At 48.5% G+C, this 13061-nt stretch overlaps 1 protein-coding gene across 4 annotated transcripts in view; it reads right to left on the minus strand.

The window, feature by feature from the left end:
* Positions 1-13061, minus strand: part of Slc39a11 (solute carrier family 39 member 11) — a 432379-nt gene that overhangs the window by 297333 nt on the left and 121985 nt on the right. For all 4 annotated transcript variants that reach the window (XM_031351836.1, XM_031351835.1, XM_031351837.1 and 1 more), the window contains exon 4: positions 3222-3380. In XM_031351836.1, the coding sequence (XP_031207696.1) occupies positions 3222-3380 (159 nt within the window). The remainder of the gene's footprint in view (positions 1-3221; positions 3381-13061) is intronic.

A 13061-nucleotide genomic window follows, 5' to 3' on the forward strand; every position in this document is an offset into this window, starting at 1 on the left:
GGGGGGGGGGGAAGCACACTTCTCCGGGTAAGTGTGCCAAGGCGGAGGCAAGCTGAAAAACGCAGGCAGCACCAACACAGGCAGTGTTAGCATTTGTTTTTTTCTCAGAAAGAGGAAAACAAGATTCCCTTCTGAGGCATACATAGGCATACATGGGAAGGACAGCCAGCCAACAGCGAGCGACGGCTTTCCGGCCTCCTACCTCCCTCTGCTCCTCCAAGACCATTGACCGCCCTCTCTGACTCTGCAGTAAGGCTCAATGGGTTAAAAACTGAAGAGGCCTCAAGTTAAATGCTACCCCCAAACTCCCCACAGCCTCAGAAGTGGTTGGCCCACAAATTCTGGGAGCAGTAAGCTTTCAGGGAATCAAGTCCTACTGCCCAGGAAGGTCCATACCCTGCTTGTGCTCAGTCGATACGGGATAGCCACGGGGATTCTGCTATCAAAACCCATTAATTGACACTCCACGGGGCACCTGCAGAAGGGCCAAGCTGCAGCCCTTTTCAGGTCTGGGAAGCAAATTAACAGAGACACGGGAGGGAGGCCTTTAGCCAGCCTCGAAGGGCAGGGCTGCAGGCTACTTCTGCACACGACTCGGCAGACATTTGTATTCAGAAGCTGGAGTAATCAGAAACAAAGCCCGCCTGTTTGTGAGACCTTCTGAAACACGTTCCCCTTCTCACATTAACAGCGGCAATTAATCTCCTCTCCAATGTCCCAGATCAGATGTTTACTGAGCCTTCTGCCAACAAGTGAGGTCTGGCCCCCAATGGTTAGGGCGCCTCTTTCTCTGCCCTTCCCCAACCCCACCCCACAGCATTTAGCATCCACTTCGCAACCATTTCTGATTTTCTATATTATCTATGCAGAGCTTGCCCCTGGGAGCATCTCTGTATCTAAAGCATTTTTTAAAACAAACACGAACCAAAGATTAACAACAACCACAAAGAAAGCACGAAGCACAGTACCAACTAGCCAATGATTATTTACATTGCCCAGAGAAATCCCCTCTGCTCAGCCAGCTGGTCAAATATACCTGCCCTGAAGCCTGATACCTCCACCATTCCCCTCTCTCCCAGGTCCCAGTAAGGAGGACCAATCATGACTGGAAGGGCCCTTAGTAAGAGACTGGCTTAGGAGCCCGGGTGGCCCCAGTGAGCAAGCTGAATGGGGGTCTTGTGAGGACTGTACAGAACCACTGAGCCACTTCAACCCCTTGCTTTAGGAGTTCAGGCCACTGCAGTCATGACTTTCCTTCCCATATGAGAATGAAATCTTCCAATAAGAAGTTTACACATAGCTAAATTTGTTTGTTTGTTTGTTTGTTTGTTTGTTTGTTTGTTTCAAGACAGGATTTCTCTGTAAAGCCCTGGCTGTCCTGGAACTCACTCTGTAGACCAGACTGGCCTCAAACTCAGAAATCTGCCTGCCTCTGTCTCCTGCTAGGATTAAAGGTGTACTCCACCACTGCCCAGCTAGATGGTTTTAAGAGGAGAATCCGCAACATCTCCGTGACAGCCTCTAAAAGCCACGGGCACAGACAGTTAGATCTGACAGCAAAGAAACCGAACGTCCAGGGGGCAGAAACGGACTCTGTCATTCAAGCTTCCAGTGGAAAGACAACAGCTGACAGATGGTAGATCCTTAGGAAACTGTCACAGCCGGCCCTGCAGCCGTCATATCTGCTGCTAGGCCCAGGGAATGTGCTCGAGTGTGCGTGCCCTGCAAATGCTAAGTCTTGCAGCCGGCATCCCTGAGGGTCCAGCAATCCAGGTCCCTGGAGGCCGCCCTTTCCTCTCTCTGGTTGGTAATTTAAGGTGAGATAGGAGGAAGGGCTCAGCCATGGCTGCACAGGCCTGAAATCCCAGCATTTGGGAGGTAAAGCAGGAAGATTGTAAGTTCAAGACTAGCCTGGGTTACATAAAAAGGAAGAAAGAAAGAAAGAAAGAAAGAAAGAAAGAAAGAAAGAAAGAAAGAAAGGAAGGAAGGAAGGAAGGAAGGAAGGAAGGAAGGAAGAAAGAAAGAAAGAAAGAAAGAAAGAAAGAAAGAAAGAAAGAAAGAAAGAAAGAAAGAAAGAAAGAGGCAAGGAAGGGAAGGAGGGGGGAGGGAGGGAGAGAGAGAGGAAAGAAAGGAAGAAGGAAGGAGAGAGGAAGAAAGAGAGAAAAGGAAGGTGGGAGGTAAGGAGAAAGTGGAAGACAGGAAAGGAGGAAGGGAAGGAGACAGGGAGAGAAGAAGGAAGGAAGGGAGAATATATAAGGGAGTGGAAATACAAGAAAAGCAGAGGAGGGGAGTACACACACAAGCGTGGTTTCGCTGTGTCCTGGAGCACATATCCCTGGACTCTGTACAATCTAACAGAAAAACAATCTCATTTTCTTCATATACTTCTCCCCTTTCTGAGTGATCAGTGATCCAGGCGCCAACCTGGAGGTACTTCCGTCCACCTCTAAGACCTACTGGGCATGTATGTGGTACAGGGACATGACACACACCCCACTCTGTGACTGACATCAACCCTTCGCTCCGCTGCCAATAGCATGCACTGTGGTAACAAGTTTAGCCAAAGGCTTCCTCCTCTGGCTGCCGTAACACAGCCTGGCTCTCTGCTTGGCCAAGCAGCTCACACCAGAAAGTGATGCTCAGTCCCAGCCCAAAACACCTGCCTGGTTCCCACCTAGAAGCTCCACAGCTCTGCTTCTTCCCAACACTAACATTTTTTGTTGCTGTTTGCATCCAGGTGGTAGGGAGGAAACCTGAAGCTGAGAGACACGTGGTCATAAACGTCAGAGGTGAACTCTGACCTCCCAGACTCCCCCTCTACCTGCCACTTCCTGTTAACATGTGACGAACTAGTAACAGTCTTTCTATCCTTGGCTGTGTTGTCATCTCCCTGATGACTCCATCAGCTCTCAAGCCCTCCCTGAACCACGCTGCTCAGCCCCTCCCTCCCTCCAGTTCCAGTGGCTCACGTACGTGTACAAGAGCGCTCCACACTGGCTACCACTGGCATATCTGACGTTCAAAATCTGAAGTTAGCAAGATGTGAACAGCGAGGCATTAGTCAAGCTAACAGGCGAGCGCTTTCTTGATGGGAGGAATCACCACTCACTCCCTCTGACGGCCTGTCTGTTTAGAATCCGCCAACTATCTCAGGTATGAATGGATCCACCAAGGCAAACAGAAAGAAATCTGCTACTGGGAGCAGGGAGGACAATACTCACCAGGTGAGGCATCAAGAGGTCAGCCAGGTAGACGAAGGCAGCCCCCAGGGTGAAGCCAACAGCCACTGGGAAGAAGGCAAAGGCGCCAAAGCCCCCTGACGAGGTGGCCATCTCAACTGCTGGTGCGAGCAGCGACCAGTAGGAAGCCGCCAACATGACCTGGAGAAAGCACATGGAGAAGCTAGTTATTAACCATCCATAAGGTTTTTGGGGGGAGGGGAACAACCCCCTAAACCCACACACACACCAAGGAGGAAAGCTAACTCCTAAGGCCTTCTGAGCTCGGAGTCCTCCACCTTCCAGGAGGTGGAAACCAACCCATAAGGCTTTGGGGATGGCAAGAGTCACAACAAAAGTCCTTCCAAGGGGGAGCCTCACGGTACTCTACATCCTAAACTAAGCCACACGATTTCACACTTGTTAGGCCTTTAACCTCAGGGGGTAGGCACTATCTTAACCAAAAGACTACCCCTGGAGACTAGCAAAACTTCCTCCCAGAATTCCTCTTTATGAACCTCACTTGACAAAGGTGAAGCCACTGGCAAATAGCCCATGCTTTTGTAAATAACCCTACACTGAAGCCCCTGTAAGTGGGAAACACATTGGGTCAACAACAGCAAAGGCATGGGAGCAGAGGGGGCTAGCTGAAAAGAGGAACGGCTTCAGCAGGAAAGCGAAGGGTGATGAGAGGGTGGGGTGGGTAAATATGACCAATATACATTACATATATGCATGAGAATGTCATCATGAGATCCATTACTATGACTAATAAAATCATACATGCTAATAAAAACGCGTCCATTAAAGAAACCCAGGTTGCGGCAGGACAGAGTTGATCTGTGAGGATGGAGTCTCGTTTGCTTCTATGTAGGCTCTGACACTAGAGTTCTTATCCAAACGTGATTTCTGCACTCCACGGACAGGTGACATTGCCAAAAGTCACCTTATCACACTGAGGGTGGGGCGGGAGGTTACATCTACTGATAAACGCCCTCCCATGCACATCACAGCCCCTGACAACCAAGAGCCGTGTGGCTCCAGATGAGAGTCCTAAGGCTGCTGAGAGATGCTGTTCCAATTTCAAGCTCCCAGGACAAATTGCTCCTAATTCCATGGGCTTCACTGCTTTAGAACACAGCTGATTATTATAGAGGTCTTCCTCGTGTTGGATGGCATGTGTCTCCCTCCATCCGGGCCACCTTGCTCTTTCCCCACTCCCTGGCACATCAGCACTGGTGGGCCTCCCCCCTTGTGTCGTGTGATGGCGTTTGAAGCATCTGAAGGTGTCAGTCCATCAATGTCAGATTGGTCTCTGCAGGGTCCTCTAAATCCCTAAAGCTGACTAGGGGAGCTAATAGCTATTGATCTACAGCCACTTCTAGGCACCAAGGCTTGTATTTGATGTCTTGTCCTCCCCACCCTGGGTGGCAGGTATTTTCTGTTGTTAACTTGTGGGAAAAGAAAGTGAATCGCAGGCTGGGGATGTGGGCTCGTGGAATGAAACATTTCCTATGTAGCCAGGAGGACCTAAGTCAAATCCTCCCAAATCCACGTTTTAAAGGCTGAGTGTGGGGCTGGGCGGTGGTGGCGCATGCCTTTAATCCCAGCACTTGGGAGGCAGAGGCAGGTGGATCTCTGAGTTCGAGTACAGCCTGGGCTACAGAGTGAGTTCCAGGACAGCCAGGGGATACACAGAGAAACCCTGTCTTGAAAAACAAACAAACAAACAAACAAACAAACAAAGCTGAGTGTGGGAGTCCATGCTTGTAATCCCAGCTCTGGGAGGTGGAGACAAGCAGATCCCTGGGGGATGCTAGCCAAGCAGCCTAGGCTGCTCCGGTTCCATGAGAGACCCTAGCTCAATAAAACAAGGCGTATAACACTACCAGAGTTCATCTCTGGTCTCAACTGAGGAACCACCTCCACCAGAGTGGGCTGGAGGCATTTGTCTGTGTGGCATCCTTACCAGATGTGAAAGGGTCCAGCCCACTGTGGGCAGTGACACTCCTGCAAGGCTCGGAACAAGCTGTGTTCCGTTGTCTCTGTGTGATTTCCTACCCAGGATCATGCTTTGACTTAAGCCCTGATGTCCCTCAGTGAAGGGCTATGACCTCAGACTTAGCTGTAAGATGAAATAAACCCTTTTCCTCCCCCAAGTTGCTTTTGGTCAGCGTTTTATCACACCGACAGAAAAACAAACAAGGACACTCCCACGTGTGCACACATACACATTTAAAGGGGGAAAGAGATTGAATCTTAAATACTTAAGGCAAGTTGTTCCTTCCACCCAGGCAGTAAGCGGCAGATGCAGACCAAGCAGCGCCGCTATCAACCCAGGGACCAGAAGAGAAGCATGCAGCTGCTCTCACAGGTCAGCAAGCTCAATTTGACAAACTGTTCTCTGGGGCTGACCGAATTAATCATTCGCCTGTGGCTTTTTAATCTTAACGCACGCTGTGACATCGTCATGGCTAGAGTCCACCCACCACCTGTCGTAACAGTCACAGACGACATATACAATGTTGAATGGGTTTCTAAATTTTACTTAATTATGCCGCATCACCCGTTTCCAAAATAACACATGGAGTGACAACCAGGCATTAGGGTGGTGAGACGAAGAACAATCCATGCAGGAAGCCATGGACTGCCTTCTGCCAGCCATTGCTCACACAAAGCCGCTCACCCTGGAACTGATTGTCCCAGCAAAGGTCTTAATGTCACCCATGGAACTCTGCCTCTGCCTCTGCCTCTGCCTCTGCCTCTGCCTCTGCGGCTCCAGAAAACATGAAAGTATGTCACCTCAACCAGATGTCATCTCAACCAGATGTCATCTCAACCAGATGGGCACAGAGATTGACCAGTTCCTACCATGAGTCTGCTCTGTCACAAAAGACCGAAAAAGGATCTGGGGACTCCCCATTCAGAATTCTACTCATTAGCTTTAGACTTCCACAGCCCTTGTAAGCTCACCATCCCTTCTGGGATGCATGTAGACTACTTCCTCATTCTCCTCTGTGAACTTGACCCAACCAGGAATCCGTACCCCACTCAATGCCCACTTCAACGGTTTCAAAACCGTAAGAACCAGGGAAAGCCACACATCAGACCCTCCAAAATCTCCCTACATATGCAAGGCAATGAAGCGACTCTGGCTAGCATCACCTCAACTACTTACCAGCCTCTGGCTCATTCCTATTCCAACACCTATTCCAACATCTTCCTTAGGCATCTCTGGGACCAAGACTGGTTTCTGCCTGTGACAGCTAATCTTGGTTGTCAACTTGCCTGGGTCTGGAATCAATTAAAAGACAAGCCCCTTGGCACTGACCGCTGTAAGAGAGTTCCCTGATCACATTCTCTGAAGAAGGAAGACCTCCCCTAAATGTGGGTGACACCTCTAAGAACAACCCAGATAAAAAGAGATGGGGGGTGAGGGACTTCAGTTTTTGCCTGCTTGCCTTAACTTTGCTGGCAAGTTCATCTGCTCTGTTGCTGAAGCATTTCTTCATCAATAACAGAACCAACATCCCCAGGCTTCCAATGCAGGCCGAATACCAGAAGCTCTCCAGAAACCCTCCTAGGCCTTCAGCACCAGATCAGGACTGCTGGGAAATCTTGCCATCTAACGACCATGAGATTCTCAGCTTCTCAAGCCATTTCTGGATATATCATATAAGACAATCTTTAAAAAATCATTTTAACATGATTTACTCTATCAGTCCTGTCCTCTAGATCCTCAAGAGGGCCACCACAACTAACTTATGTCCCTATGCATGAGAAACATGCCAAGTTCTCACAGATACAATATTTATTATGGAGCAGACAGCCAAGCTCTTACAAAGGCCATGCTGGACTCTGGGATGCTTGGAGTGGAAGAGCATTCCAGACAACACAGGTGGACCACTCCATGGAAACCACTGTTCTTCACACTTCTAGCCAAATCTACAGCCCTGTTGGATTGCCTTCATTTTTGAATTCCCTTGCCAGATTCCTGATTTACCCATAAACTGAGGAGTGCCAACAGAACAATTTGTACATGGCAATTGGCCTAAAGTGGGTGGGGTCTAAAGAAAAGCTATTACAAGGACACCTGTGGTAGGCAAGATGCCCAGGTGCTAATGGTCAGACCTGTGTCTTTCTCATTTCCTGTGGCAGAAGGAATTCTGCAGGTGTGACCACACTGACGACACTGAGATGGAAGAGATAGCTGTGGACGTCAGAGTGGGGCCAACGTTGTACCAAGGAGCCTTACGAGGGCTGGAGAGAAGAAACAACTCCAAACTGGAGACCTGAAATGTCCAAATGTAGAAAGCCAGAGACAGAGCATGCCGGCGGTTGCTCTCTGGGAGTAGGAGATGGGACAGTTGCCCATGTGAATGTTCATGTCCTCAATTCATTGACCACTGCTGTGGTGCTTACTGGTGGTCACAGTGACCACTGAATGGTCACTGTTGTGTGATGTAAATCTTACCACAACTTATTTTAAAAGTCAGGGTTCACCTATTCAACTGTGAGAACTGCCCTCAGAGGTGTGCTGAACTCCCCATGTCTCCACCTGTGGCAATGTCAAGACCTCTTTCTGCTGGCCTTTCTCCAAGCATCTCTGACCCTTGGCTGACAGCTCATGTCCATGACAACAAAATGCAGAACTTGGACTCAGAAGCTTGGCTCTGGCACCTACCAGTGAGGTGGCCCCAGCAAACAAAATGAGGCCTCTCTTGCTCAGTTTGGCCAACTGGCAGGGATGCCACCAACCAGGGCTACTGGAAGAATGTAGCAACGGGGCCAGCGTGCCAACCCGGGAGCTGGCAGGAAGCAGGTGTTCTTTCAGATAGTCTCACTTCCCAAAGCTCTGCTCACTAAGTCTGGTCCTCCTCCCTGATCCCGCACAGCTCCCCTCTGCCTGGGGCCCTTACCATCTCACTGCATTGGTTCTCTGCAAACCCCCAGGACTGCAGACAATAGACCCTGGCTCGTGCTCAGAGCATCCCTGTGTGCTGCACCACCCAACAGAGCAGCCTTGGACAGAGACTTGTTTCCTATCTGTTGCCTAGATGAATTCTCTGTCATCCCTGCTAATGAAGGGGAGCAGTGGGGGCGGGGAGGCAAGAATGTATGACAGGAAGTGTTTAAACCCTCATTTTTGAGTCTGTTGCCTGCATTTTTAAAGTGATTTTTTTTAACCTTTCGAATTAAGTAGCACATAGGCTCACACTCAGATGCCTTCACTCTGACAAATGCTGGCTGAGTAATTGTTTAAAGTCAGGGAGTGTTTCAGGGGTGGGAAGCCAGCACAGACTTTGCAAGGCTCTGTGGATAACGTACTGAACAATCCACTGAAAGAATCGCAGATTCCCTTGCTGTTGAGAGCAACCTTAGCCGATTACTTAGTCCAAACACTTCACTTAACAGGTAGGGTAGGCAAGACTCGGCTACATAAAGTGGCTTTCCCAAAGAAGCCCACAGCTAAATGATGTCACACATGACTGGCTGCCCCAACCCCCAGCCAGTTAGCACCACCCTCCAACCCTGTGAAGATGACATCAGTTGTGAAAATCTGGAAACCTCTGAGTAAAGACCAGGTGTGAGCTACCAACCTTCCCTCATCAGGCAAAGGATCCTGGGATAACGGGGGTGGGGGCGTGAAATCAGCATCAGTAAAATGGGAGCTATGAGATGTTGGCAGGGATGTAGCAAACACATACGCACTGTTGTTGGGGGTGTACACTAACACAGCTGTCTTGGAGAATGAGGAGGTTCCTTGAAAAGTTAAAAATAGAACCATCAGTGATGAGGCTGGGGAGATACCTGGAGGAACTAAAGTGAGGGTGTCAATGAGCAAGACACACTTCTGCTTACGCCAGAACAGTAAACAACCGAGCCTATTGAGAGCCTGCATCTGGAAGAGGAAAAGAGGCCTCATAAGTTTACCTCTCTAATAGTCCCCAAGGGCCTGAGATGGAGAGAGGCAAACAGGCAGTTAAGGATCACAGTGTGATCCCCACCCAGAAGCACAGTTAAACCTGGATATAGCAAAACCAAGCGTGTATACAATGAACTCCCCACCTTCCTCCAAGGTGATCTGCACCACAGGAGGCTCCATGTCACATCTACTCTCAGCAGGATCCTACAATGCAAGAAGCACAAGAATGAGGAAATGGGGGAATGCCCACAGCCTGAGTTTTGGTTACTATTATGTTCCCATGTGTCACAGTTTTAATGAGAAATGTTCCTCTGGACACTTGGTCCACAGTTGGTGGTGCTGTGTAGAAAGGTTGTGGGACCTTTAAAACATGGAGGCTTGGAACTGGATGGCTCTATCCCTAAGACAAGTGGCTCTTCTTCCAAAGAACATAGGTTCAAGTCCCAGCCCTAACATGATGGCTCACATGGTCCGAGAATATCTAACACCCTCTTCCAGCCTCCCCAGGCTACACTTAATCATGGTGCATAGATACGCATACAGGCAAAGCACCCAAACACAGGAAAAAGGATAAAGGGGAAAGATTTAAAGATGGAACATTGCTGGAGGAAGTACACTGCAGAGTGGGTCGCTTGGGGCTTTAGAGCTGGTGCCACTCCCTGTTTTCATATTTGGTTGCTCTCTCTCTCTCTCCCTCTCCCTCTCTCTCTCCTCTTCTCTTCTCTCCTTTTCTCTCTCTCTCTCTCTCTCTCTCTCTCTCTCTCTCTCTCTCTCTCTCTCTCTCTCTCTTTCCTCTTCTCTTCTCTCCTTTTCTCTCTCTCTCTCCCTCTCTTTCTCTCCCTTCTCTACACTCTTCCCTTCCTTCCTCCCTCCCTCCCTCCTTCCCTGCCTCCCCTATGCAGATGAAATGTAATCACTGTGTGCTCACTGCCGGCTTTCCCCACCAGGATGAGCTACAGACCAAAATAAGCCTCTTCTAAGTTTTGCTTTGTCCAGAATTCTGTCACAGGGAAACAAAGTAACCAGAACACAGTGTTGATGTCTCAAGGCTTCTACACACTTGACTCTAGGGCGACATTCACGTTAGGAGAAACTCAACTAGAGACTAGAAACTCTGCATTATTTTAGAAACTTCCCTGGAAATCTAAAATACCTCCACAGTGACCAGTTTAGTAGAAATTGAGTAAGCTTCAAGCGGAGGGAGGGAACTGAAGGAGGCCATGCCAACAAGGTGCAGAAAGCAGGCAAACACCTGAAGACAGGAGCACCCAGCCTTTATTCTGTGAGCACAGGCCTGGGCCTTCAGTATGTGGGAGCCAGAGAGACACCAGACTCCACCTCCTTGGATCCCACGGCCTCTTGTTTAAAGCCCTAAGTAATTCCATTACTCACCTAAGGATGCTCTGCTGAAAATGACCACACCAAGATTTGAAACCGGGGCCTGGCCTCAAACCTATAGACCCCACCCAGAAGCTACACAGACCACCTCTTGCCTGTTGGACATTCCTCTAGCTTTTTGTTATTGTTACTACCTGTTTCATCAGATAAATGGGTTTTTATTAATAGCAACTGTGACATTTTGTCATGAGAATTTTGGTTTCTTAAAAACAAAAGACAGAATAAGAATATTTTTTTGGGGCCAGGCGGTGGTGGCGCACGCCTTTAATCCCAGCACTTGGGAGGCAGAGGCAGGTGGATTTCTGAGTTCGAGGCCAGCCTGATTCCAGGACAGCCAGGGCTACACAGAGAAACCCTGTCTCGAGAAAAAACAAAAAAACAAAAAAAAACAAAAAAAAAATTTTTTTTTAAAATCCCAGGTGAGGGATATGGGCCACTTCAGACTGTCAGCAGCAGCTGACCATGATTTGCCTCATGCTCTAGCAGGGGGGTGATTTTGTCAGCGGCGATTATGTGACATTTGGAATTCTGGGAACCCTTCAGAGGATATATAAACTCTAGGACCCCAAGAGGTTAGCTGTTGGTGGGTTGTTGGTTGTGGTTTGTTAAGTAGTCATGCTCAAAGAAGAAACAACAAGAAGAAATTAGATAGTAGGTATCCTGATGACAAAGATCAAACTTGGCCCAAGGAACTCAACACCCCATTAGGGTGGAGTCTAGGAAGGAGTCTGCTGACAAGGTCTCCACCTTCCCCCTCTGTCCCTTTCTCTCCTATCTAGTGGGGTTGAAAGGGTGGGAAAGGGGTGGAGATGAGTGGAAGAAAAAAGAATGCACAAAGTAGCCAAAGTCCAGCCACAACATTTCTAAACATTTAAAGGAGGTAATTATTCATTAAATACTTTTGGGACAGCTGGCTGGGCACTGGAGTGAGCGTCAAAATTGAATTGTCAGACACTTTACTCAAGCGAAGGAGACAAATATAAATATGTTTTGAGGGAGAAGATATAGAAATAGAAATAGATAGATAGATAGATAGATAGATAGATAGATAGATAGATAGATAGTTGGGACTAGGGAGATGGTAGGGAAAGGATGCTTGCTATGCATCCTTTGATCTTTGCCTAAGTTCAGACCCCAGCACCTATGTAAACAGCCAGGCACAGCCACACGTGTGGTGTCTATGTGTGTGACTACATACAATGCTATGGAAAAGAGGCTTAAGGAGCACGGGCCCCAGCCTAGCTCTAGCTTTACTGAGAAGCCCAATCTCAAGATGACGGGGTAGAACATCATATATCAAGATACCCAGAATCCTCTTCAGGCCTCTGCACACACACACATGCATACAAAACACATACACACACACAAACATACACACACCACATACACACACAGAAACACACACACATAAGCTTGTTCTTACTGACACAGGCAAACACACACATGTTAAAAGGAAGCTCAGGAAACAGAATATCCAGGTTCTTTTTTATGTTCCCTTAGAGTAAATTCTTCATTTCCCTGCTGTCATTCTTACAGTCCAGCAGAGCTCATGATATGATCCATGCTCTCAAAATATCCCGTCTCAAGGTCCCACACTTCCTATTGCTAGTGACTCTCCCCTGATGTCAGAGGTACCAGCACAGAATAATCACAACCAGATGAGCACCTAGCCAGCCAGCATGAGAAATGAGCCTCCTCATCTCTGTGTGGTGCTCCATTAGGAACAATTTCGCCTCTGGAAATAGAAGTGGGTTTATGAAGAGCTCTCTAAGGGCCATGGCCAACATTCTGGCATGATGGGTGCCATCAAGCCTTCTCTTTATCGAAGCAAGGGCAGTGCAAACACAGAAAGAAACTTGGAATGGCAGAACAAAATCTCCATCTTAAAGAGAAAGGGTGACCAGGAATAGCTGCATGTACTTCCACTGCACATGGCATCCATTCTACAGAAGATTGAAAGAAACAGCTCCCAGCCCCTCACTGGGCTCTCTACCCGCTGCACACCAGGTCCTCTGTTAACGGGTGACACAGGAAATGAATGCGGACTCTAACCTTACAGCAGTGCTCAACCCATGGGTTGTGACCCTTTGGGGACCACCATGACCCTTTCACCCGGGTTGCATAGCAGATACTTGAATTGTAAATGATAAAAGTAGCAAAGTAACAGTTATGAAGTAGAAACAAATGTTATGGTTGGGGGCGGGGTCACCACAACATGAGGAACCATATTACAGGGTCACGGCAGCATCAGGAAGGTTGAGAATCATTGCCTGAGAGGATCTGGGGAGAGAGCTGCATCAGTAAAATGTCCACAAGGGAAGCGTAAGTACCCAAGTTTGATCCCCGAAAATCAGCATCAAAGATCAGGCATGGAGATGTGGGCTTCTAATCCCAGTTTTGGGTAGGGAGGGAAAGGCAGACTCTTGAGGCTCACTGGCTAGCCTAATGGGCGGGCTCTAGGCCCCACTGAGACACTCTGGCTAGCCTAATGGGTGGGCTCTAGGCCCCACTGAGACACT

This window comes from Mastomys coucha, unplaced genomic scaffold, assembly GCF_008632895.1.
Source record: "Mastomys coucha isolate ucsf_1 unplaced genomic scaffold, UCSF_Mcou_1 pScaffold5, whole genome shotgun sequence".
Taxonomy (NCBI): Eukaryota; Metazoa; Chordata; class Mammalia; order Rodentia; family Muridae; genus Mastomys; species Mastomys coucha.